Raw genomic sequence first — 27061 nt, 5'->3', positions numbered from 1 at the left:
TTCAGAGACCACCCACTCATGGGCGCACTATTATGCACCGAAGTCCGGCCTACAGAGTAAGATGGGGACACGCTCAATGAGTACACTGCACTTGGTTGGTTGGTTGGTTCATAGGAAGGGAAAGGCGCAGTATCTGTCACACTTGCTCTGTGGACACCTGAACCGCGCCGTAAGGGAAGGGATGAAGGTGGGAGTGAAAGTGGATAGAGAGAAAGTACACTGCACTTCATACGCGTTAATACCATGCAGGTGTCGTGCACTCTGCGTTCACTCCGTGCTCGTCGCCTCCACTCTCCTTTAAACACCGAAGCTCCTACACCGTCTTGATATTATGTTTTGTCTCTATTCTGCAGCAAGTTACCAGTCGACATCATTGCGAAAAAATAATACAATGTAGCCGCGAGAGGAGGCCTGCTCAGCAAAGGCTTCCTGGCAGAAACTCTGGTCACTTTACGACGCTATCTGTCGAAAGTTCCACTCGCGTCCTCTTAGCACTTACCCCGGTGCAGTTTAAATCTGCTGACGTAAAATTAAATGCATAGTGTCATAAAGGAAACGTACCTTGACGCAGCATTCCATGTACTGCAGCCGCTTCAGGTCTTCCATGGTGCACAACTTGTCGGAATCGTGACCGAGGACGTCCTCCAACTCCTGCTGCACTTTTATCTGCTTCTCCGGATGAAGGCCAAGGAGATAAAGGCTCCAGCTTATGGCGCACGAGCTCGAGTCGCTTCCCTGCGGACAGTGTCAGAACGGTCACTGCTAATGAGAAGGCCCACAATATTCACGGTTAAAAATGACACAATTCGTGCACAACACGTATACAGAGAGAAAGAAAGGACCAAAAGCGTTCGTCATTGTCCCTCCTGCTTATATAGTTTTGCCAGATTTTTCGGAATCATTGTACACTAGCTACCCCGAACATCTGCTGTGCAGTATTTCCGCACAAAGCGAGCTTTTCCTAGTCGTCGTAGTTGTAGTTGTTATAGTTGTTGTTGTAGTTGTAGTAGCAGTTGTAGTAGTAGTTGTAACATCAGTGCAGTGAAAATGTTCGGGCCTGCTGGCTGTCACCGGTAGGAAGGAGCGGGCGCTGAACTCCACCCCAAAAGGCAAGATCACGCCAGCAGCCCGCCCTAGCCTGTGATTTGCACGGACTCGCATTCTGTTTCGGCAAAGTAATCCCCTCATGCTCTTACCCAGTGGCATGACAATGCATGATTTCGCCAAGTACTCTACTTAGACGTACCGGAGCTCTTACGATACCACATCTGACTTCCAGATTTTACAAAAAAAAAATCGAAAAGATTTTTCACAGACTAGATCCTAGTGCTGTGTCAGAATCTTGCCATTAATTCCTGCGCCACACAGCGATCGATTTTCCGGCTCCGTGTTCGTGAGTCGTTTTAATTTTCAGAAGTAAATTATGCACTCGAGTATAAAGAGAAAATAGCGATGGTAACAATTTGGCAAGCATGTTTGACATTGAAAACAGATACAGAGAGGTATGAGCAGGACACGGTAGAGACCCAGCAGGGAAGACGCGTCGCTTACTCTATCCGGTCGCTCTTGGGCGGTGTCCCTTGCTGTAAAATAAAGCATGAATTTTGCTTTTGGCACTTCCATCCTCACATTACAAAATTCCAGGTGCCTTCAAAACTTTTTATTCGCTACCTGCTCCCACAATATTCGACTCGCAGAAGATGTGGTGCAGAGTAGTCCACTCTGTTTCAACCCGGTCGCTGTCTCCAAGGCATCCTTGCGTTCCTTCCGGCCGCGCCGTGAAGCTAAAGGCATTTCGATATGCGGCCGCTTGGGGCACACTGGCGTTTTGCAGACAGCGACCGTGTTGAAACTGATAGTGGACGACCCTGTAAACGGTTGACTCCCAGAAGAAGCCACTGATGATGCATGGTGCTTAATGGCTTTCAGTTTTTATGCGGCAAGCCTAGATACTAGGACTGTGCGAATATCCAAAATGCTCAAATATTGAATCGAATATCCTCATATTCTATTCTTTACATGAATCAATTAGTGGATACTAATAATTTTTAAAAACTAGTTTTTAGAAGTTGTAGAATAATTATTTTTGAATACTTTTCGAATAACTGGCACCAAAGAAAGCCTCGATTATCTCCGACCGCTCTCTCGAAGGCAGCATCAGCACCGAGCACGTACAGCTTGCTGCCGCAACCAACCTACTTGAGTAGCAGAAATTGTGATAGAGAGCCTACAGGGTTCAGTGTGGCCGCTACGTGGTTCATTCGCATGGAAGCATTTATATCGCAGGCCTCGGACATATCTACAATCGCGGAGGCCACTACTCATAGCCATGTCATCGCTCACACGTCTCTCATCTGCCGAGAAGTGGAGCTACACGTATATTCACTGAAAATGTGATTCACATTCATCATCTATAGTTGAGGGTTAAGTTTGTTATGCTTGTGGCGCATTACATGAAGTTGCATAATTGTTGTCAGCTCATACTCATAAATCCCGTCATTATCTATCTCCGGACGCCTACCATCAGCTAGAGGGAAACACGCGAGCTAAGTGATAAAGAACAAAATCAACCAAAACAAATTTAATTTTAGACACTTTAACGTGTTTCGCAATCAGCGTACAAATAATGTTATAATAATAATAATAATAATAATAATAATAATAATAATAATAATAATAATAATAATAATAATAATAATAATAATAATAATAATAATAATAATAATAATAATAATAATAATAATAATAATAATAATAATAATAATAACTTGCAGAGTATTTAATTCGTATTTGATTCGGTTTCTAGCTACATTATTCGGATTCGATTTTATAGCAAGGCTGTACTATTCGTATTCGATTCGGTTTGGAAAAAGTACTATTCGCAAACCCCTTCTAGATACCAATCTACGTAACACGTGCGCTTGATATATACGTATATCTACGATTATGAGAGCGAACACGCGTATGCCTGCGCGTCTGTGTGAGAATGCTGCACGTGTACAACACGTTCGAATACGTGCTAGAGACAAATGTATAGATCCCTGTTTGCATCAATGACAGCATCGGCCTGATTGATTTATGCAAATCATAGTACTTAATAAGTTATCACCTTCCATGTGCTCCCTACCTCTCCCTTTCTTTCCCATCCTCCTTCTTCTAAGGCTAAGAAACAGGTCAGCGTCACATTGCCGCCTTTGCTATCATTAATGTTTTCCCTCTCTCTGTCTTGTCTTTAATTTCTAAGCAGTTTCACCGCGAGAACTTCGCGATTGCACGGACGTCTTTGCGCAGTACTGGAGAGTAAATAACGGTTCCAACTGCTCACCGCGAACATCATAAAGTCGGCGTCTTTCCTCACTTCGTCCAGAGTGTAGGAAGGTGTGTTCATGTGAGCCAGAAGCAGGCTGTCTAGGAACAGAGAGCCGCCTTCGTCGCTGCTCTGGGAGAGCTTTTCACTGTGATCAGTGGAATGGGACAGCGTTTGCAGCACATTCTTCCGATTCTTCAGCACCTACAAAAAAAACGCAAATGAACCTAATTTTTTGCATGAAACCAACTGTTTCTTATTCATTGTTTGAACGAGCGACACTCTTTTTACCTGTACTGCCCCCTGGATTCTACGAAGAACCAGGAGATCAAAGAGCTAAAAGTACCAGGCCCCTTTCCTGCAAGGTTTCACTACGGGAGACAGAAGCTCCGCCCTTTTCACGAAAATCTATCATGTGCTTTTTCTTTTTTTTTCAATATTTGGCTGCTTCTCGTAAGACGGTCCGTAGTAGACACGTTTATTGTTTCATGCTAGAACGTCAGACATTGAGTCATAAATATTTAAATTTGACTGTCCACGCTTTCTGTCACGCGTAGAATGCAACCACTTCGTTGGCGACCAGATTGCGCTTCGTTTCGCAGTGCTTTTTCAGCCACAGTTAAGAACAGTGCTTGGATCGGTTTTGTAGCATGCAGTGAGTATGATTGGAAACAATGCGATATAACCGTTTCATTATTTTTTGTATTGAACCATACATTCGACACACTTGGTGACGTAATCCAATTCAAGTTCACTGGACTTTAGTTTGATTGCATAAATAAAGAGCATTTCTCACTGCTCAGGTAACTGGCAAAGATTCATGTAGACGAGAGAAGAAAAAACTGTGAAATAAGGCTTCAGTAATGGGGAGAGAGGTGGGCGGAAGGGGGGGGGGGGGGGGGCACAGGTTAGCTTGTTCAAACTTATTCGTTTAACGGTGCTAAAACCACGAAAGCTATATCCTGGTGTGCAGTGTTCACTCCACTACGATGATGGTTGCATTGGCCCTTCTGTCAGACCAGAGGGCTTCGTTCACTCGGCCATTGCAGAACTCTTAGAGATCAGTGACTGCTTGTTAAAATAGAGAAGAGGGGGTGCTCTTACGGGAGAAAAACACCTATTCTACTTTTTGCTCGAAAACACTTAAAGCATTCCCGGATTCGTCCGAAGGTCACCCTTCGAAGTCTGTTAGGTGGCATTGTTCCTTCGGTGTATAGTCCTTGACAGAGAACCCTCCTGGGTTCGACATAAAAAAGTGTATAGAAGATCAAGGGAGCTGCGTGGTGAACGTGCTCGCCACGCTTGCAAATAACTTTTCGGGCAGTTTGTGCTGACAGAGGCATTTAGCGGAGTGGAGACCGCCGTACGCCGATTTACCGGACGCCTCCCCAGCTTGCCACTAAGCGTGCGGAGCGGGCTTCCGATATACCCGTATACTTTCTGTTCTCTGCTGAAAGTTAACAATGCGCTCATGTACGAAACAAATATTCCTATTCTTCGCCGGCAACTCGCGATCGTCAGCCTTGAAGGCCTGCTTTCAGAAGTTTGGATAGGCCCCTCTTCTTTTGAGAGTTACTAGCTATCTCAGACATATACGGGAGTACCCGTATTATATGGTGCGAACAATAGGAACTGCAGTGCTATTTCGGTTTGTGTCCAAGCATGGAAGGCACTTATTAGTTCCCGTGCTGCAGGAGTGAGATGTCATACACAACGAGCGTTTCTACCCAACCTCCACTTTCCCTTCCTCGAAAAGGAATTACTGCGGTTTCTACGCGCGGATTCTATTTATATCACTAAAACGAAGTTTTCCGTCGAAGGAATAATTAGAAAGCGTGACTTGATGATGTTTGCTTCTCAACAGTTAGCGAAGAGGAGTAAAATTATTCCTTCTGCAGCATTAATCGCTACTAAAAGTTTCCGTTGTGTGGCCTTCCAATTTATCTCATCACTGCGAGATCTGCCTATGTAGATAAATCTTCAGTGACTCTCACTCCGTACAAAACATTAAATTACCGAGCAAATTCAGTACCTTGGAATACGAGGCCAGAACATGAAACCTTAAAGCATTTTATAGTGCTCCTGAAGTGCCGCATACATAGTTTTCCAATTATGCCCGACATTTCTTTATTTCCGTATACACCGAAGAATTCGCAGTAGCTTGATAAGCACCCACTAATGATTTCCCTTCTGTCCGCCCGTTAATGCGCCATTTGTGTAGGTCAGTGTATATTGAAATGAGCGACATGATTCGTTTCAGCCAAGATATCAATGTCTTTATCTCAATTTCATACCGCTTAATATTAAATTATATATAAACTGAATTTTGAGACACCTATAATTGATAGCTTACGTTCGAAAGACGCCTAAATACAAAGCTTTCTACATAAAATTTGCCGCGCACACAGCCAATAATGACTTTACGGCCATAAAGACGAGGAGGTCGCTCACCGATTATTTGACTTTTTCATATCACAAACACCCCAGGACCCAGTTGACGACGGACCTTAGCACTTTTGACCAAAAATTTCTCCAACAGTTATTAATCCCGCGACCGACGTATGCGCTGCAACAACGAGAACTAATGGCGCTAAAATGATTTCCGAGAGGTCAGCGGCAACCTTGAGAATCACGAGTTACTTCCACGTTAGAGCGGCTACACCTCTTCATTAATGCCATGTGGAATGTCCCCAATATACTGTTACGTGCTGACAAGCAAAGAGGACGGCACAACATGGCGACATGATGAACGATGATTTAATGCCTGGCCTAACGCGAGGGCTCCTCTCGCGCCACTGCCGACCTTCTTCTTCGCAACAATATTTAGTGTTCATTTACAATAATAAAATTATTACAGCATATTTGGTATTGTAGCTGGACAGCCATTTTTAATGTTAACATCCATGTGTCTTCGTTGTCATTATATCCGTATGTCCTTGCCTATTTCTTTAATTATTCATCGTTGCATATTGAGAAGTCCGTATATCTTGCTTATTGTTACCATTGTAATGTCCTCGGTAAGTGTTTTTCGATTACTTTGTATCCGGAGCGATTTAGCTTGCTCATTATTATTGTTTCTGCTGTCACCTGTTTTGAATCGGTACTGCGATGTTGTAGTTAAGTTACCTTTCGTCAGGCTGATATAGCAAATACGAGTGATTTCTTGAACTTGTGAAAAGGAGTAGCCAGCGCCGTCATCAAGCCCAAATCCCTTAATGCCATAAAATATGAAAAGTAAATGTCTCTATCCGGGGAAAAAGCGTAAATCAGCAATCACATACGCCTTGGACGATTTCTTCAATCTTTCGCAAAGTCTTCCGAAAAAGCTGTCCGTTAGGAGAGCAGTAGTAGATTGCTTCTAGCCAGTTCCAAGGTTGGAAAGTCCGCGTGCTTATCAAGACTGTCAGCCTGCAATCAAATGAGAAAAGGATGTTGAGGTTACGCAAGAGAGTACCATGGCAAATATTAGAATTTGCGCATTGAGGGTAACATATGAGTATACGGTATTTCGCTTTATAATGTATATTTAGCTTTCTTAGCAAAATATGTTCGCTCAGCACTATTGAAGTGCGCAAGAGAAATGGAATTATACAGGCACAATATTATAATCCTCAAAAAGAAAGGTGCCAAATACCTAAAGCCCTGACGGCCGACTAACTTACCTTATCCTTGCGCCTGCGATTGTTTCCGAAAATAACCGCTAATCAATCAAAGCAGCATTACACTATTCAGCCAGCCGACTGAAGACAGCTTACAATCGCTTATAGTTATATCATCAACGACATTAAAAAGTTAGCTGAGCAGGACAATTTTCACATTCTTCTTTACACCAGGTATGTTTGGAAGAAAAACAACACACAGATACTGTTGATAGAGTATTTTGTGCTCATTTTAAAACCTGGTATACATTTAGCGAGAACACCTGGTGCATTATAAAATATCTCCTTCAGCATCAGCTGTCGGGCCGGTGCTACTGAAGCAGTCCGCGAAGGACGCGAGCGATAAAATACTACTTCTAAATGCTAGACCATGAAGGTATAATCTCTCTCTTTTTACAATGCATCTCCCTAAACATTATTCTCAATAGTGAGCCTGGAAACATTTTCGATTTCCTAATGTCATCCAAAGTATCACAGTGAAGAATCAATGACGTGAACTGCACCCTCCCATCATTGTTGGTAAAATTAATGTGGAGTGAGCCATATTAGGGACCCGAAATTGGTAACTTCTCGAAAGGATTGCCCAGGGAGTAGTAATGAATGCGGTTTCGTTTCGCGCGATCCTGACTCATGCATAAAATTTTGGAAAATGCAGCAACAATTACCCGCCTGTATATACTGTTAGCACTTCATATTTCTAATTTTCGAGGACAGCAAAGAAGACGTTGAAATTAAAGTAGTGAGGACAACTAAGAATACAGCGACACACTACGCGACACTATAAGAGACGTGCAGATAGCGTTGTGCTTTGTACAACAAGATTATAAGTTGGCTGAATAGGTCGGCTAAATTCATAAATAAGAATACATTTGGGCAGCGCATGCGATGCGCAGGTCTGATGAACTGTTGTGTCCTGTGAATGCTTGGTGAAAGGTTGGAACGCGCGACTAGCAACAGTGGTGACGCAGGTAATGCGATAAAGTTGAGAACGTTGATGGCGTAGGGGAAGCAAAAATTAAAGATCACTGGCGAATCTTCATTGGAGTAATGCGAAAGCACGGATGCTGCTGTTGGTTGCTTGTGGTTGTTTCTAGTTGCTTTATTCACTTCTTGATTGCTCATTTTATTCTTTGTTGCTTTCAAATAGCACGCCAATCCCTTCCTATGCCCATTTTTAGGCTCTACTATTAATTCACTTCTTGTTTACCCATTTTAGTCTTCGGTATTTTCAAATTGAGCTCCAAACCCTTCCTTTGCGCTTTTTCGGCTCTACTTCCGGTTGCGTGACGTCACACCCTTGACGTTACCTTAATTTGCTGATTTAATTAACCACTTCAGTATTTGAAACATTCAAATGTGGCGCCAAGCCATTGGCTAATGAGACCATTTTGGGCTTGAGTTTAATATTTTTGCCTCTAATTAGTTACCTAAGTAACTTATAGGCCTAATTATTTTCTCGAACGAATATTATGTCACCCTCTATCGATTGATACCACTCATTAGCTTCTACCACTTCTCAATTACTCACAGCTGCTGCAAACACGATTTTGCTGACGCGGCCTGCGGAGGCGGCCTGTGGGCGCGGCCTGCGGACGCGGCCTGCAGACGCTATCTGCGGACGCTATCTGCGGACGCTATCTGCGGACGCGGTTTGCGAACAGAAATCTGTGAACATAGCAAAGTAATGCTTTTGCATTAATAAACGGAGAATTAGAATTGATTTCAAAAGGCACTGGACTCCCAGTTGACCTGCCCTGACCGAGCATGACCGAAAATGAAAACTTTGATTATAGTTCACTGCAGTCTTCGTCATGAAACTCTAGATTCGAGCCTAAATATTCTGTATTGGTTCCGAGGACTCTACACCTAGAAAATTTATGTTTATTTCTTTTATTGTTTAGTAATTTTCAACACAGCCGTTATGGCGTCATGTCCTTGGGGAAAGAAGAAAACTTATAGTTACTCTGTTATGAACTGAGGAAGGCGGCGTTTTCATCAAATAATATGCATATAAATAACGACAGCCCTCTCTTTATTTTCAATAGTCTAGTTTTTGTGTGCTTCGCAGTCACGCAAAAATTGCTTATAGTTCATAGACATGAAACACCAAAATAAAGAACAATGTTTTCAAAAATGACCGATCTTTCTCGTTGGACTTGTTCCCCTGCCCACCGACACTGCATCCACATTCACTCGGCATTTTTTACACATGCACGTCAAGCAATTAGCGTAACCTTAATTGTGGGCACTTCCCTAACACCAAAAGGGCAGTTCATTTCCTTCTTACTGCCAGCAGGAATTTGCTGTTAAGGGAAGCGCACTGGGAAAATACAGTGCAAGGCGTAAATAAGTTTCGGGAGGGTTGCACTCTTCGGTTTCCCATTAGCGAGCAGAACACCAATGAAAGGGTATTGAACACCTGGACTCACAAGTTAAAGTAAGTGCCGTAGTTTCCATGCGCCTCTTTCTGTACACCGAGCTCCACACCCAGCGCAAAACCTGCGTTGAATAGAAGGATGAAATGTGTCCAAGGCACCAGCAATTACCTGAACGTTGTAATGCGGTCTTGCTGCTTTAGAACTGCACGCTTAAATTCGACGCGATAGCAGTAAGTGTCCCATTCTGCATAAACTTCAGCGTCAGCGTTAGAGCCGGTGTTGCCAGCTAAAGATCACGAATGGTAGCTATCACGTGACATGGCCATGGCCCTGAGTGGTCGGCGGATAGTGGGACGTCACGAATCCATGTGACATGACCAAATTGGCAGGCGCAGCCAACTCGTGTAGTTTGTTCGAGGTGACAGGTTGAGACGGGAATCGAACCAGGGACCTATAGATCCCGAATCAGACATGCTGCTTTTTGACCACCGAGGCATATATATTCGCACCGCTCGGTGATAGCAGGGCTCTATATCTACGGCGGGTGGACTTAAGCATGATGTCGGGAGTCCTTAAGCTTCAGACTGGATGCTTATCAGCGCCCTTAAGATACCAGCGGCACAAATCAGAGCATTATTTATTGAACTGGCATCATGTGCATGTACAGCCTAGCGCGATTGGAGGGTAATCGAGGGAGTTATCAGGCCATATGCGTTCACTTTCTTTGCGGTTCCTTAGGCAGTCACCACTTCCATTCAGGGCGAACATCTTTTAATTTGTTTTGTTATTGTTTTAGCGAATAGACATTGATCAAATACACGTGACTTATTTGCCCCAATGTTTGTTATCGTCCGCGAAGATAAGAGGTAACCAAGTCCACACTTTATCGCAACTAATGGAAACCTTAGAATGAAAAGAAATGGTGGTGAGCTTGTCGCGGGGGCGATGGTTGTAGCCTGGAACAGCGAACGAGGGAGAGAAGAATGTGAAGTCGTGATTTTCCCTGTTCCGAAACCGGCTGCTAGACGCCTGAAACGATGGTCTGGTCGGCGCTCGAGCGATAACTTTCAAATCGCTCTAGACTGTATACCCAACAGATGATCCGCAAGGGTCGTCGAACATGGGAGCCATTAACGCTTTCTCGCCATACTGGCGATGTTCCTTCCCGCGCCTCTTTCATTTTTCAGGGCCGTGAGATTTGATATTGGAGTATAAAGCTTCTGCGCAGCAGCTTAGATCGCAGCAGATGGCCTTCATGAGTAAGGTGTGAATAATATCAAATGTAAGCTTTGCTCGTACATTTAGCTAACCATATGCGTCATAAATTATTTATTAAAGTAGTGAGAGGAAGTAATTAAAGTTTAGAGTAGTGTTTCTTGGTCAACATAAAAATAAAACACGCATATATGAAGCAAGAAATGCTCGAAGCATAGACATACGACGTGAACTATTGTGCGCAGTCCATGCCTGCCCTGCTCGTAATCAATGCTCACAGCAGCGGCGTGCTAAATGCGAGTTTTGAGAACTGCTGTTTGCAGACCTAAACTGCTTACAAAAATATGAATAGAAAGGATATCCCGTTGCCGCTTTGCGTGCTCAACATTGGAGTTTCGTGTAGCCCTTTGTTACACGCAAACGTGGCAACTCTGACCTTGAGTTGCTTTTCCGGCACACTGTATACTTTGCGTGCATGTTAACCGGCAATGCAAGAATTTTCTTTCAGAAAAGCGGAACAGTGATTTCGAGTGAACGGCCTAAACGCTCTTCCTAGCTGAGGAACTGCGTACTTTCTTGATTAAAACAGTGCAAGGCACGTGGACGGAGACGGAAGAGTCCCCGAACATCTCCATGCCTGGCGCTGTTTTCGCCAGTGATGAGCAATAAACAAGTACGCACCTCTATTCTGCATACTTACGTCCTATGATGTCCAGGGAGCACTTCTGAACGTTCTCTAGGCAGACTACAGGCTTTTCGGGTGACTCCTTGAGGAGCTGCTCGATTCGTGCAATCAGGCAGTCAGCGTTCTCGCGCATTGAGCCCAGATATCCATCCATGGCATTTGTGTGGAAAGCTTGCGAAAATACACGGCGCTTGGTTTTCCAGGCATCACCTCCGCTGGAATACAAAAGAAACCGCCATCTAACAAGTAGAATGTGACGTCTACACTCACGGGCGAGAATTAGGACAAGTTCTGAACTGTCCCGAAGGCGGAACCCTTCTCTCAGTGCTTTTAGCTCGTTTTGCCATTGGACGCTCAGTAAATAAAACAAACAAACCTGTCCCAGCATTTACGGCCGTCGCAAAATCGAAAGGAAGATATAAAGGCTAGCCTTTGTGTTGAATAAGGAGCCGCTAAAAAGAGCTAGAAGCGAAAAATATTTAATTGTAAAATTCCACTTTCGCGCAAACTCTGTATCCGGCCAAAATTTCAAAAAGGTGTGGTCTTTACTCCAGTACATGAGTTATGGTTCCCGAAAGTAGCTGTCAGCGAAGTCATTCGAAAACGTGAGTGTAAAATATTATTAAGGAAAGAACGCGCGAGAACTAAAAACAACCCGACACAGATAGTTATTCTGTAGCAGCCCTAATGCCTTTGTTCCTAAATGCAAATGATGGCGGTAAACTCATGAACAAGTGTCCTTTACCACTGCTTTCTCTCGTTGTGAATGGCTGGTTCCGCCTCTTTATGAGTGGATCTAGCCTATCGATCATCAAGACTTCACCAACATCGGCACAGAGTCAGAAACCAGGACTAGACGAGCACACACACATGGCGCTGACATACAATTTGTTTTTATTGAGGGTTAGCCGCTGCCTAAGCACTGTGTCCAACACTCTACACACGCAACAAAGAAACTACACACACAACAAAAGAGGACAAGAATGGCATGAAACCTCTGCACGTTGCAACAGTGACATATGATTAGCTGTGCGCATTTTCCAGTCGATCTTTAACAATACGTAGTTCATATTTTCGACAAAGCTGCTGATGCTACACTTGCGTACTGGTTTTGGTGTCTGTGTATTTCGTAGGCTTCAGTTATTTCTCTGGTGATTTTGACATACTTTTCACATCTGCGCGCTTGTTGAAAACAGGAGAAGCTCTTTTTTTTTCCTCATTCATATTTTTCGTGCAGTCTCCGCAATGAATTGCCAAGATAACCGGCCCCAATGTTCCTCATGTTATTATTGCGTTCCGTTAGGCAGTCATTGAGACGTCTGCCTATTTATCCCGTGTAGTGCTTGCCTCGTGACAACAGAAGCTGATATATATATTATTTCTAGCGCATTGTACGACTTTGCTTCTTGGTGCAGACCGCTTTTCCTACGTATAAAGAATTAGCCACATGACGAAGCACGGACATCTTATCGATGAAGGAAGAACAACATTCACCTTGAAACGTGAACCCAGACCCTTGAGGTCCTCTGAAACAATGTGTAAGTACGGAACAAAACCGGCATTTCTAGTTCTTATTTTTGTTTGGTTTTCCTTTCTATGGTCTAAATTGGAGATTAAAAGATAATTTGGGCGTCCTGGTGCGCCTGATTACGAAAGCTATCTTGCACTGCTTGCCTGGACGATTTCTCTGGTGTGCTACGAAAGTATGATTTAGCAATACTATGCTTAACAAGTTTAGAATGCGTTGACGTGAATCGAGTTAGAGCCTCCTGGCTACTTGACTCGCTTTGCTGGCACGCGTGGTAGCCAGAGAAACGCGTGGAAATGTCTAGGAACCTTTTGTGCGAAATTCAAAACAAGCGGCTCAAGGCACTACGAAAAAGAATCGATAAAACTTTCGAGACCGAGAACTCTGTCTCAGCGACTGAACATCTCCCAACCAAAATGTAGAAAATTATCTAAAGATCTAAAAGCACGTTCCGCAATTGCATTTTCTAGCTGTGTGTCATAGCGCATGAGATAAATGTCACTTAGGAGCAGAACTACATATAGGTCAGAGCTTATGCGCCATAAAACTCCATATAACTAACTAACTAACTAACTACATATAGGTCACTGCGACGCCATTTTCTTTTATGTAGACAGACACTATCCAGATTGAAAATGTCGAGCTAAAGGAAGATATTGATGTAGATCATTTATGGGGATGAAGCAAGATAACATTTACCGCAAAACTTAAAACCTGGTTAGAGCTTTTTTACGTGATAAGGATATTCAATAGACAAACGTTCCAGCTTGTCTTCGAGGAACAATGTGACATTCTTTTATCGTGTGTCATCTTCAGTAACTACTGCTGCAAAGAGACAACCCAGATATAGCTAATTTGTTTAGTGGTGAAGAAGATTTTCAGGCTTAGCCCGAGGATTCTTTTTTTTTTTTTTTTCATACATATGAATGGCTTCTCCAGGTTCATATGTTCCTCCATTACGAAATGTAGAGCTATTGTCTTCCCATGCTAGTCATTTTTAGTTGCGTGTGCATTTTATTTCGAGACTGTTTGCCACAGTACTCAGGCAGCGTCTAACCGTGAATAAAGATCACTTGTAAGTCTAGCGTTATGTGCCTGTACTCATCTCAAGCTCGACTCTTGCGCCGTACCGATGCTGACAAATCAACATGCCTAAGCTTCCACGGCATCGCTTCAGTTAATTAATTAATTAATGTCTATGCTTAATGTGTGGTGTATACCTTTTGTTATATGTAAATGTTTCGGGCTCACTCCTGCTTGGATTCGTAAGACTATTCGGTATTGTTAAAATCACTCAAATAATTATTCGTTATTAATTTTAACAATACCGAAGAGTAACATGATTCCAAGCAGAAGTGAGCACGAAGCATTTACATATAGTAAAAGGTATACACCATACAACAAGCATCAACTGCGTCATATCAGGGCAAACGAAATCGCACACAGGATTACAAGAACATCAAATACGCATTTTGTTGAAGTTTGCAATAAATGTTTCAGTAATGGCAGTGTCGAAATTATGTTTCGGTAACTGGTTACATTAGCTCATGTTTCTAGCATGAAATGAAAATTTAAAAGTGTTGTTAAGAGCGGCATACTCGAATCGTTGCACCCTTATCAAAACTGAAGCCTGCCCGCGAGGTGTTCGCGACGAGTTAAAAACAACAAAAAGAGCCACAAAGCAAAAAGGGATCGTTATGTTATATATAATCACACTTGTCTTTACATTTAAGAACATTTAAAGAATGAAACCTTTATTTCTGGCAATGTAATCTGCTTTGAAAAGAATAATTTTTTCTGGCAGTTTTTTATTATTATTATTATTCAGGCAGAAATAGGCACAAGGTAAGCAAGGACAATTTCCCCACGAAATACGCGTCCAAGCCGAACTAATGTGACACAGGTAACGTAAGTTTCTTTTCGAAGTGGCAGCCTCCTCTATACAGATGTCGAAAGCCGAGCGGCCAGGAAATGTAATAACCGATCAGTACTGCAAGCGCTTGAGAAATTCAACGACTGCTGTAGTTACCGGTCCCTCATTGCACCATGCTTTCACTGGTACCTAAGTTGGTAGCGAATGCTACCTGGTCTGCTGGAACAGATTGCATTTAATCACTATTTTTGTCGACATCAATTCCTCGAGTAGGAACCTTCAGAAATTGCTTTATTCCTTACGACGCAATTTTCAAGCAATCTGGTGACCTCCCATCCAAACGTCGCTTCCATTTCTGCCGTCCTGCATAAGTGTGGCCCTGCGTATAGCCCGGTTTCACACGCCCTTTTTGCTCAAATGTTTTCCTCACACCACGCCCGATGTTTGACAAGGCCAGAGGTGCATACACTGAGTCGAAACACACGTGCAGCTGCGGACCAAGGCGCTTCTCAAAGCTGACCTCTCCCACGTCAGAACGCAAGTGAAGACGCTTATCTTCCTCGTTTGTCGACCCAACGCTTGCGTGCAGCCCACGAACAGCTCGCCCTTCATTACTGCGCCTTGGAAACCTTTGTTTTTTTCCTCTGTCTAGATTTTTTACCTTTGCAAGGTCTAGTCTATGAAGACACCACTGCATATCATTTGTTTGGAGCAGGTCATTGATTTAGGTGAGTTGTTAATTCGTAGAACAGCAGAAGAGGAACTAAGGTCTTCTTTATCTAGCACCGTCGAGTGTTCGACGTCTGAAACGCGAGTAATTGAATGCTTCTACAGCAACTCAGTAGGCGTCATGGTCGATGATTTTCCTAGATATTAGGGCAATAGTGTTAGTCGCCGTGTTGTGGGGACAATCACACCGGCGGTGAGAGTCCGTGTCACAAAAAATAGGTCGAGTCGTCCATGACGTACTATGGCGCCCATACTCATTTGTGCTACCGTAACTGCCACACGCGGCAACTTCTCTCGCTTTTAGCAAGTTGCCAGTCGTACAAAATCACTGGTTTTATGGGGTTAACGTCTCAAAACGACTCGGGCTATGTGAGAGACACCGTAGTGGAGGGCTTCGGAACTTTTAACCACCTGGGGTGCTTTAACGCGGCACTGACACTGCATGCTTATAATCATATTGTAATGCAGCAAGTCCGTAGAGGTGGTTTGTAAGTATTCGAGTAAGAATCGAAAGCTGTGCTTATCTGTTATAATTTACAATTTTGGAAGAGTTTCTCCTGGCCACACCTCAGTGCTTTCTTAGTCGTCCCCGTCCGTAGATGTCAACGGGGCTGTCCGACTTCGCCTGTTTATTGGGCACGCCAAAGTGACGTTGACGGGATTGCGTAGGACGGCGAGCGGTGGTGCACTGCTGCGACTTAAGTTTTTTTTTTTTTTAATTGCCCATTAAAAATAGCTGCATTAGAAATGTCTGAGTTGCGGAGTCGATTGGCTGAATATCAACTGTACACACGAGTTATCTAGATTTAGTAAATATCCTTGCATTGTACCTTTAAAGTGAAGTTAAATGTCCCCGCAAGTTCTAGCTTCTCTGTGCCGGTACTATAAGAAAATACAAAGAAATTCCTCAGTAAGACCACATCAAATGCATTTATTCTGGTTTCCGTGACGAACTGGACAATGTTTTAAAATGATTGCTGGTTAAGATGCGAATTGCTTGAATAAAAAAGCAGACGTGAATTTAATTCGCACTCTCGTGGCAGTTATTTACTGTCTCCGGAACAATGTTGCCGGAAATATTCCTTGCAACTTTACGCCCCTACTGATTCCAAAGAAAGTTAGTAGTTTAGGCTGGCATATTAGCATTTAAAAGCTTTGTGCCATTCAAAGAGCGCATGCTGGAGTACGAGTGAGAATGTTCCGGACTCACTCACATCATAAGAAGGCTCTTATAGCCTAGCCAGGGCTTCAGGAACCGGTACAGAACAGGCTTGTCTGATTTCACCTTGCCTGTGAGAACAGCCTGAAAAAATTTGGAACATTCTACAGGTTAGCTACTCATTAAGCGCAGTTCTCGTATTTGTTGAGCTGAATATTTCGCGGTATGATCGAAGCCTTTTTCTGCTAACACCAGGGTATTATTTTTGTCCGCAAGAGATATTAGACATTACGTTATTGTCGCAATATGCTGCTCTTTATTTTTGCTGAAAGCAAGACTGTTTTCGTCCTGTAATTTTACCTCCATAATAAGCGCGGACAAAAAATTGCTGTAAATGTAAGGTTAGGTTTAATAAACGTAGAGAGGATTTTATTTTGGGGGACTATGTACACACACTAAATGCGACTGGCTGACGAGAACGAACACATCCCGCGTCTCGGGCTATGTGTAAGCTGAAGTGTCAGCCCGTGCATAACAAACTCGAAGAAACGGTCGTATTTTACAAATGTACAACGTCATGGCAGTATTCTGGTGCAGAGATAGATCGGTACTGCATGCATTTTTGAACGCCCATTACACTTGAAATATTGTCTCACGCATAGCCTCTCCCACTCCGCAAGCGACTGCATTGAAACAAAGGCCGCCGGTTCTTATAGGTGGCTCTTATTACAGCCAATATAGAACCCACTTCACACACAATGAAATAAAACAGCCAATCTGTAGCAAATTAGCAGAGTGCTAAACGGATGGTCGCTCACCTGTGCTGCCTCAGGCGTGTGTATTGCAACGATGGGCGTCAGGAAGAGGTAGCTTTTGAACGTCTTCCCCTCGTATTCCTTGCTCAACTCGCACACAGCGCTGAATATTGCTGTGAGCAATGTGCATAAAAAGAAAGAGAAAACAAAACGAAGGTGTTTTTTCCTTTTCCCCTACATGATCCATAGAATGTATCACTTTGAACGTCATGTCATCTCTGCTGACAATGGAAATTAGAGTCGTATAGGATCCAAGATCAACGTATGTCCTCCTCCCCACTGATGGGGAAATGGCTGCTACTACGTGTCTAGGTAGCATATGCGCAGTTTTCGCGAAGTTTCTCACGAATGTACGGATTTAGTGAGCGCCAAAGGCAAAGTGTCTGGTACACACACACACACACACACACACACACACACACACACACACACACACACACACACACACACACACACACACACACACACACACACACACACACACACACACACACACACACACACACACACACACACACACACACACACACACACACACACACACACACACACACACACACACACACACACACAAACATATATATATATATATATATATATATATATATATATATATATATATATATATATATATATATATATAGCTGAGAATATGAAAGGATAAGCAGGGCCTTCAGCATGGATAGAATGATGCTTGCTGTCCAAGGCAAAAGAAAAAAAAAACGAAAAAGAGCTGACACGCCTTCTGCACATCACAACCTGCACACCATGGAAGTACACTGCAAAATGTGCAGTGCAGCCTCATGTAATATGCAGACAGAAGCAATGTGCCTTAATAGCGATTAAAAACGCAAGCAATAAGAAAGGAAATTAAATTGCGAGACTGCTACTACTAGGCAAAGCAAAATTTAATACAATGCCTGCAAACACGTCGTATTCATCTAGACAGCTATATATATAGAGATGCGAATCACTATAATCAGTTTTATGGCGCAGTAAGTAGCAATCTGTGTCCATCTTGAAGAAATAACATTTCGGCGTTCTTATAGAGCCCCTCAGAACGATATATACTGTAGGCAGTTTGTCATCACTCAGGTACGCGTTGCCCGCACTGTGCTCGAAACTAGCCATATGGCGACAGAAACGGCAGCCCGTAAAAAATCCTGATCAATAACTTTTCCTATTTTACTAATAAAGTGTTAGTGACGAAATTACTGATCAACAGCCGTTGCTGACGCCATTAGTGTTCCTGAAGCTGAGGATTTCACTTGAACACAGAACAAGAACGCAAATACTAGAAATATAAAAGTATCAGTGTGAAAATATCACCACTGAGTACTATTTATTTTATGTGAAGATTTTCAGGCGAATATGCCAATGTTGTATTGTCTAAGGCTCAAATAGTAAACATTAACTATGTAGTCAGCTTGCAAAGAAGCGCGAAACATTGATGGTTACGTAGATTATATGTATTAGTCTCTCCACTAACTCTATATAGTATCCTCATGGTAGTACACAAACTACGTATACTACCCTCATGCGAATGTCGTTTTGATTGTCGCCGAATACTATAGCGCGGAAATGGCTGCGCAATATTATAACAAATAAATGAATGAGTGCTAACAAGTCAGTTGCAAGAAATAGATGTGGACTGCCTATGAGCTGCATTTGGTACTATGTTTGCTTGAGTTCTTACCTGCTCAATTTTATTATTGTGCAGTTCAATGAACAGAAAATATATAAAATCAATTTTTCTTCCTCATTGGCATGTTTTTCAGCAAATGAAGCAGAGAAAGTAAGCAATTGTAGAGGATATCTCGGAACATCGCCGCTTCTTTTGGCTGCTCGCTTATTTTTGCGGTAGAGGTAATCGAGCTCTTCTCAGTACGAGGTGAGCAAGGGTCATCGCTGGAAGGCTCCAGAGTGCAAACACGATTCACGTGCCAGAGGGGCTGCAATGGCGGCGAAGCTCCCAGCCCGTAATTTACGCTGAAGCTTTGAACGGGCTTGCCAGCCTTGAGACAAGGCAAACGCAGCCTCGCTCAAACAGGGAAAAATAAAAGCCCTGCACAAGAATCCTCAGCTGTCACAGCAAATGTAGCCCCTCCGCGAGCAGCTTTACTTCCGTTTCTGGGAATATGCGGCCTACGTTCGGCGGCAATCCGGTCGCAATGTGCCCCCGCCAGTCCTTACACAGTACTTGCGTCACGGTTTATCTTCTTTCGGAATTTACTTAGCTTTAGATCAGTGGCAATGATGTTGAGTCACGCATGTCGTGCAGAGATCTGCTCCATAGAGAAATAGATTCCTGCACTGTGACTATTGCAGCGGCGGTTGTCTTTTTATGAACAAGGAGTATTAAAGATATTTGTACCATCGTGCGCAAAAGTGGTTAGACTGCGGCTTTCGCGGCCGGAGCGGCTGCGGGGAGGCGCCGCGTCGCTTCTATCTACTATCTCGTGCGACTCGCTCGCTGCGAGAGTGCCCGTCGTGACGCAAGACTTTCCCTCGCTCTCAGGCGGGCGCTTATCATGACTGACCAACTTCCAGTGCGGCATTCGGCTACTCTGCCGTTGACGGTCGCGTCAAAATGAGCGGCATCAGAATGTGTTCGGAAATAGCGCAGTCCCGCATTAGTGAATGAAGTGGATGGTAAAGCCGCCTCGATCCACTTGACTCTGCAGCATCAATATTAATATAATAATTGGTTCACAGGAAGGGAAAGGCGCAGTATCTGTCACGCTTGCTATGTGGACACCTGAACCGCACCGTAAGGGACGGGAGGAAGGTGGGAGTGAAAGTGGAATTAGAGAAATGGGAGCCGTAGTGTTGGGCTACGGAGTAATTTCGACCACCTGGGTATCTTTAACGTACACAGCGCACGGAAGCCACTTCGTTTCGTATCGAAACGCAGCCGCCGTGGTCGGGTTCGAGCCCGGGAACTCCGGCACAGTAGTCGGGCGTCTTACCGCTGCACCACCACGGCGGGGCGCAGCATCAAAGGCTATTTCAATTTTAATTGCACCGACGTTTCGTATTTTTCTCCCCGCAGAAGGACTTGTGGTGTGTTTTTATCTTGATCAGCTGACTCGACTGCGCGATATAATTGAAATAATTCAGCTAATATAACTCAGTCCAATCAGCGATTCAGAGCGATCTTTCTTGCTCCATGAACCACAAAGCGCATTTCAGAGCCTTTTTATTAGAATCTTCACTCCTGAATGGGTGACGCCTTGTGCTGTATCGTTCGATCACTGTCATGAGTTCCGTCAGAACGGAGGTTCGGGATTGCTCAATTCTTCAAGGCTTCGAGTATTCAAACGACCGACGCCTTCGACGCTGACGGACATTAATTACTTCTCGACCTGGATTTACTGACGCTATCTGTTTAAAATATAGTGCTATTCCTTCTGCAGGGAGCAAAATACGAAACATTGGTGCAATTAAAATTAAAATGGCATTTGATGCTGCGGAGTCAAGTAGATCGACGTAGCGTTACCATCCACCATTGACTAATGGGGGACTGCGTTATTTCTAACACCTTCCGATGCCGCTCTTTTTGACGTGACCGTCAACAGCAGAGTAGACTAGACGGATGCCGCACTGGAAGTTTGTTAGTCATGACAAGCGCCAGCCCGAGAGCAAGGGAAAGTTTTGGGTCACGCCGGGCACTTTCGCAGCGAACGAGCCGTGCGAGATAGCAGCGACGCGATGCGCTCCCGCAGCCGCTCCGGCCGCCGAAGCCTTGGTGCCGTGGTCTCCCCACTTTCGCGCACCCATGTGGCTAAATGAGCCCAGTACTATACTGTAAATGTGTGCTGCTCCATAGGGGAATAAACTGCATCTAATGCCTGTTATAGGCATTGCAGACGTTGTATGGCTGAACGAACACATTGCTGTAAAAGCTTTATTACAACTTTGTCCTTGAAGTGCGCAACCACCAAAGAAGGACTGCGAACGCTCACTCATCGATTTGCGGGGAAAAAAAAAAAGAAACGACAATATTGCTGCATGTTACCCTTCCTAAAAAAAGGAATGAATTAAAGCTTAATAAACGCCTGTTGTCTCCGATCACTGGGCATAAAGTCAGCTGAGTAGTATTTAGCTCCATTTCCGCTTCATATCCCCAGCTGCTTTCTTTATCCATCGAAGGTCGTCGCGAACTGCTCTACCGGCATTAATTAGGTCCGCAGAGCTCATATCAGGGTGATCGCCATATTGTATGTCGCCTTCCTTGTCGTCGGAGTAAGCTTCATCCGCAGTCGCAACTCACGCTCCTTGTCGCGACTCCTATTTTCCCATAAATTTACAGCGTTCTTGAGGTAAAAGCCACATACAGAATGGTTGGTTGGTTCATAGGAAGGGAAAGGCGCAGTATCTGTCACACTTGCTCTGTGGACACCTGAACCGCGCCGTAAGGGAAGGGATGAAGGTGGGATTGAAAGTGGATAGAGAGAAAGGGGGGCCGTAGTGGAGGGCTACGGAGTAATTTCGACCACCTGGGGATCTTTCACGTGCGCTGACATCGCACAGCACACGGACGCCACTTCGTTTCGCCTCCATCGAAACGCAGCCGCCGAGGCCGGGATTCGATCCCGCATACAGAATGCTGAAAGCTTATTTGGAGATGTCGAAATCATGATTACGCTGCGTTCTCTCTTACTTTTAATGCCTAAACGTTCCAAATTCCGCGGTAAATCCGTTTGTATCCAACGTAACGCTTAACACACCACCTCTATATTTATGTAGTGCAATGCAAATTAGAGGACAGCTTGTGCTCCAAGATATTCAAAATTTCATTTGTTAGGAGTTAGTTTGTAATACTTGTCCGTTGCCACTCATCCACATCACAGGATAACCAGATAATGACAACAATAAAGCAACCTTAATTCAAAACAAGCCGACTTGCTCCTCTTGCGGAAAGCTATCGTGAAGATCGCGAGAAAAAACTAAGCGACAGCCAAATGCATGCGCATACAGGACAATTTCCTCCGAATTTACGTGCATTTATTCAGGTGATCTCTCGCCACCCATTGGGGACATCCTTCATGTGTCGATTCGTGGCTAGCTAGGATAACGTATAAAATTAAGATACGACCCCTTATGTGCATGAACGGATTCCAAGAAAATGCAGCCACAGCAGGGGCAGCAGACAGTCATTTGCGACGAGAAAAGCAAGGTTATTTGGAAAGGCGTTTGCCCGCGCAATCGACGGGCTCACGATAATATGTATATTTCACACTTAGTATTTCGCATTAGTACTTAGCATGTTCAAAATAAAATCATTACAGCGGCTGTAGCGTAAACAGCACTGAGAATTTTATCGCGGGATTTTTGTATGCTGGTATGATTGATTGCCTGTCACTTTTTGTGCACGAAGACGTTTATCCGACATTAAAGGAGGCCTTCCGTGATAAAAAAAGAAGGATTACAAAAAAACGTATCGCTAGTCTACGGGCAGACTAAACCAGTATGCATAATTCTGGAGTAACGCTCAAAAGCTTCGAAAAGGAACAGCAGCAGTTCGCCATGTGCCCCGCCGGGGTGGTGCAGTGGTAAGACGCCCGACTACTGTGCCGGAGTTCCCGGGTTCGAACCCGACAACGGCGGCTGCGTTTCGATGGAGGCGAAACGAAGTGGCGTCCGTGTGCTGTGCGATGTCAGCGCACGTTAAAGGTCCCGAGGTGGTCGAAATTACTCTGTAGCTCTCCACTACGGCTCCTCTTTCTCTCTTTCCACTTTCATTCCCACCTTCCTCCCTTCCCTTACGGCGCGGTTCGGGTGTCCAGAGAGTAAGTGTGACAGTTACTGCGCCTTTCCCTTCCTGTGAACCAATTATTTAATTTAGTTCGCCATGTAGGGAGGCGCTGGAAGTAGTAAAGAAATTAGGACAGGTATAGACCCGGATCACGAAAGGGGTACAGCTAGAAGCATCAGATTGGGTAGAGACCATTCGGAAAGTACTATCAGATCATGAACGGCAGGTTAGCAGTATCATCCGGAGGAAACTATATATAACAGATATATATTACCGGTACTCACTTTTTGGGCAGAAAAGTACGGGCTAACGAGAAGAGTTTAATTTAAATTAAATACCACGCAGAGAGTTATGGAACGAAAAGTGGGTGGTGTGCCGTTAAGAGACAGGAAGCCTGCCAAATTAGTCGAGCAAAAAACTCGTGGTAATGACATTCTACTAGAAATCGAAAATAAATGTGCCTGGGCAGGTAATGTAACGCCAAGACAGCGTTACAAGTTAGCATATATGGTCCTTAGGGTGACAGGCATGGCAAGTTAGCATATATGGTCCTTAGGGTGACAGACTTGACTTTGAGGAAAGGCATATATAGCAGGGGGTGGCAGAAAGGTAGCTAGGCGGAGGAGATTAGGGATTTTGCGGGAGTTCATTGTGTGCAGCTGGCACAGGACTGTGTTAGCTGACGGGTTATGGGAAATGTATGGAAAGCCGTTTGCCCTGATGATGTGTATGGTCAAGCTGCTGGTGGTGGTGGTGATGACGAGGATATTTGCTTGTCGATCCAGGCTCGCGATAAACATCCCAAAACATGGGACGCATTGCCTCCGAGATCAGCACGCAGAATTTGATACCGACGCACATATTTTACCCCCGAAATGGTGAGTAAAAGCAGAACCTGCATTTGACTTCTGGATGGATACGTGATGGATGTTATTGTTACTTGATGACTGGTGGTCGGCCCCTTTTTGGCGCGATTTCAGAACAGAATCACTAAATTACAACTATGTGCCCCTAGAGGTGACAGTGCGATAGCTTGGAAACCTCGTTGTAAGCGGCCATTCTCGACCACATGGGCTACACATACCACCCACATTATGCATTACCTGGCAAAACGTATGAACTGCGTCACCACACATATTTGAAACATTTCTAGCAAACGTCATCTCATATCCTGAGATCCGAAACACCTATTTTTTCGCACAGTAGCCATTAAACTAAGAACGCACTCGGTTGTACCTGTTATCGCCGCCTTGAAGATGCAAGCCTCTTACAGTTCTGTCCGGATTTGCAGAGTGGTCTGATTTTTCTTTTCTGCTTCCCTCGCTTTTTTTGCACCTTCAGATGCGCTCTTCTTTGCCTGCTTGATATTTATCAGTCTCTGTATTCTATAAAACCGGTCAGAAAGCCAGAAGCGAAAGCGACAGGATTCTCTGCAGAGGTTTTGGCGGATCGTCGGAGCTGGCCGTCACCTTGCACCGAAGGACCTTCGTCCGATGATTTTATCTCCGAATGTTCGGCTCTCGCACAACGGCTTGCTATCGAAATTTGCAATGTCTCCTTCACACCGACTGCTTCGCCTCTAGTGCCCTTACTTCATCTAGTAATTCCACAAACGTTTATCTATCTACTGATCTTACGGCAATTCCGGAGCCGCGTTGCGTCGACTGATCAGATATACTCAAGGTTGCTTGCTGCGCCTGCATTTGCTCAACGCTCTTACTACACTGCTGCCTGCGCAGCCTCAGACTTCCACCGAGGTTTCATCTCCGTCACATCGACCACGTACTGCTCATGAATTTACTGCCTCTAAGCGTCCAGTGTGTACGCTGAAGCCTTGAGCTGTTTTACTTTTGCTGTTACCTTTATTTGCAGCACGGTCAGACTAATCGGATGTCGGTCCTAGAATTCTTGTCTCATCGCGATCTCCTTTTGACCAGTGTTGCTTATTTATTTATTTATTTATTTATCCACAGCGCCGAGCAGGATTACATTAGGAGAGAGTATGCATAAAAGAAACATAAACAGTATCAGCAAAAAAAAACAAAAAAAAAACAAGCCAACATAGCATCAAAAAGCAAAAGAAAACAAAACAAATAAAAAAACTCTCGGTCCGACAAAACTGAAGTGGTTACTGTAACACAGAAAAGTAACATCATTGGATATTAATACAAGCAGTGTCTGACGGCAATTTGGCCCGTGCACGTTAAAGAACCCCAGGTGGTCGAAATTTTCGGAGTCCTCCACCATGGCGTCTCTCATAGCCTGAGTCACTTTGGGACGTCAAACCCCACATACTAAACCAAACCAATTTGGGCCAATTGCGTATTTTGTTGAAACAAAAAAAGGCAACCGAAATATATCAGTTTTTGAGGTACTTTGAAGCTGTGATGCACGCAGAGTTATAACGAGGCATCAACATGTATTTCTTCCTTTCGATACCAACATAACAATAATTAATAGCGTGAAAAATTTTCAGTCGCAACTTACGTCAACGGTCTTCCAAGCGCTCAGATTGCAGTCTTTCTTTCAACGTCTCGGCAGAGGTATCTTGTCTGTAAATCCCTAGCATAAAACGAGACTAATTTGGCTTTGTCTCGCACCGCTAGAGGCTACCGAATTGTGCGCAGGGTTTCAGTACTGCCCATCATGAGGCACAAGTGGAACGTCCACCGAGATCAAAATCACGCGACCGAGGGCACTCGCTTCACAGATTAGGCTTCATTCCTCTGTCCATTTAAAATTTTCTGTCTGCGCATGTGAATTCCCCGCGCTTTACCAAGTTCCTAGACAAATAGAATTTGTCAGTGTTGCCTGTCACATCCTTATTGATCAGTTTTAGATGAAAATGTCCAAAATATAACCTATTATACCTTCTTGGGTTTATAACCTCAATTATATAATCGCACTAGCGAGTTTACTAGTACATAAGATACAAATTCATTGGTTATTATTACGAGTCCAGTCAGCTAGCAAATGAGCGCACGGATTAAACGGATTCAGGATCCGTTTGCACGTCTGCTGCCTTACCTTCATTACAATACTTATCCAGCGCCACCACTTACCTGCCGTGAAGTTATCCGCGCTGAGCTGCTTCCTGCGGGCCCAGTAGACTGAGATCAGGTACCAGAAAGGTATCCAATCCGAGGGCCCTGGCAGTGGCTTAAGCGCCAACCACACTTTCAGCCAAGGCAGGTACCAGCTCTTCACGAGCCAAACCACGAGGGGCACAGCGAGCGCCCACGAGAGTGCCTGCCAAGTGACCAGCTCACACGCAGCCGGCACAACCGAAGCCAGCGGGTGTAGCTGCATCATCGCCGCGAGAAGCTGTCGTGTCCCGCACGGCTCAAAAGAAAGCGTTCCTTCCCCGCGGGACGCCCCGCGCCTGCTTTTTATAAGGTGTTTGGTTTGAGGGCCACTGACAGCAGCCCCCGACTGTTCCCCCTCCGCTTTCTCTCTGTTCACTCGCTTAACAGCAATTAAAGTAAGGAAGCGAAAGTGCTCGGGAGGGGGAGGGGGGAAATGACCTACGTTTGCCTACGTACACTGCAAGCGAACTCTCTCTAGTAACCCTTGCCTCACGTCGAGTTTAGCAGCTTATAAGCTAGGTACGGAGCGAAGTGTACGATGCAATGATGTAGTTGATGTTTGCCTAAAACTATAATAGCAATGCGACTCGCGGTGGAACGTTTTCCTAAGACTGTCATAAGTTCTTCGAAGTTGAATACGAGGAAGGCAGGGGCAAAGTGCTCGCGACGTCAAGAAATAAACATAGTTGCTTTTTTCCTGATGTGTGGCCTCTGTACCCTTTTCTTTCACCTCTCGTTGTTGTTCTGCAGCATTAGACACATGTGGAAGGCCTTTCGCGAGGAGACCGCTGTTAATTTGATCCGTGCAATGAGAACCAGTGTTTCCTGAGAAGTCGTAAGAAGAAAAAAGCAATATATTAGGCAGCGTT

At 44.3% G+C, this 27061-nt stretch overlaps 1 protein-coding gene across 1 annotated transcript in view; it reads right to left on the bottom strand.

Moving 5' to 3' along the window:
- The window catches only part of LOC146200118 (cytochrome P450 4V2-like), a 34057-nt gene extending 7639 nt beyond the window's left edge, over positions 1-26418 (bottom strand). The window contains exons 1-8 of the mRNA XM_084592872.1: positions 26169-26418; positions 17352-17461; positions 16589-16677; positions 11260-11459; positions 9396-9465; positions 6589-6715; positions 3326-3511; positions 562-735 (exon numbers count right to left, since the gene is read on the bottom strand). Of these exons, the coding sequence (XP_084448998.1) occupies positions 562-735; positions 3326-3511; positions 6589-6715; positions 9396-9465; positions 11260-11459; positions 16589-16677; positions 17352-17461; positions 26169-26418 (1206 nt within the window). The remainder of the gene's footprint in view (positions 1-561; positions 736-3325; positions 3512-6588; positions 6716-9395; positions 9466-11259; positions 11460-16588; positions 16678-17351; positions 17462-26168) is intronic.
- Between the last annotated feature and the right edge of the window lie 643 nt (positions 26419-27061).

This window comes from Amblyomma maculatum, chromosome 2 (genome assembly GCF_055883805.1).
Source record: "Amblyomma maculatum isolate TAMU_Amacu chromosome 2, ASM5588380v1, whole genome shotgun sequence".
NCBI lineage: Eukaryota > Metazoa > Arthropoda > Arachnida > Ixodida > Ixodidae > Amblyomma > Amblyomma maculatum.
This window is presented reverse-complemented; position numbering and strand designations above follow the sequence as displayed.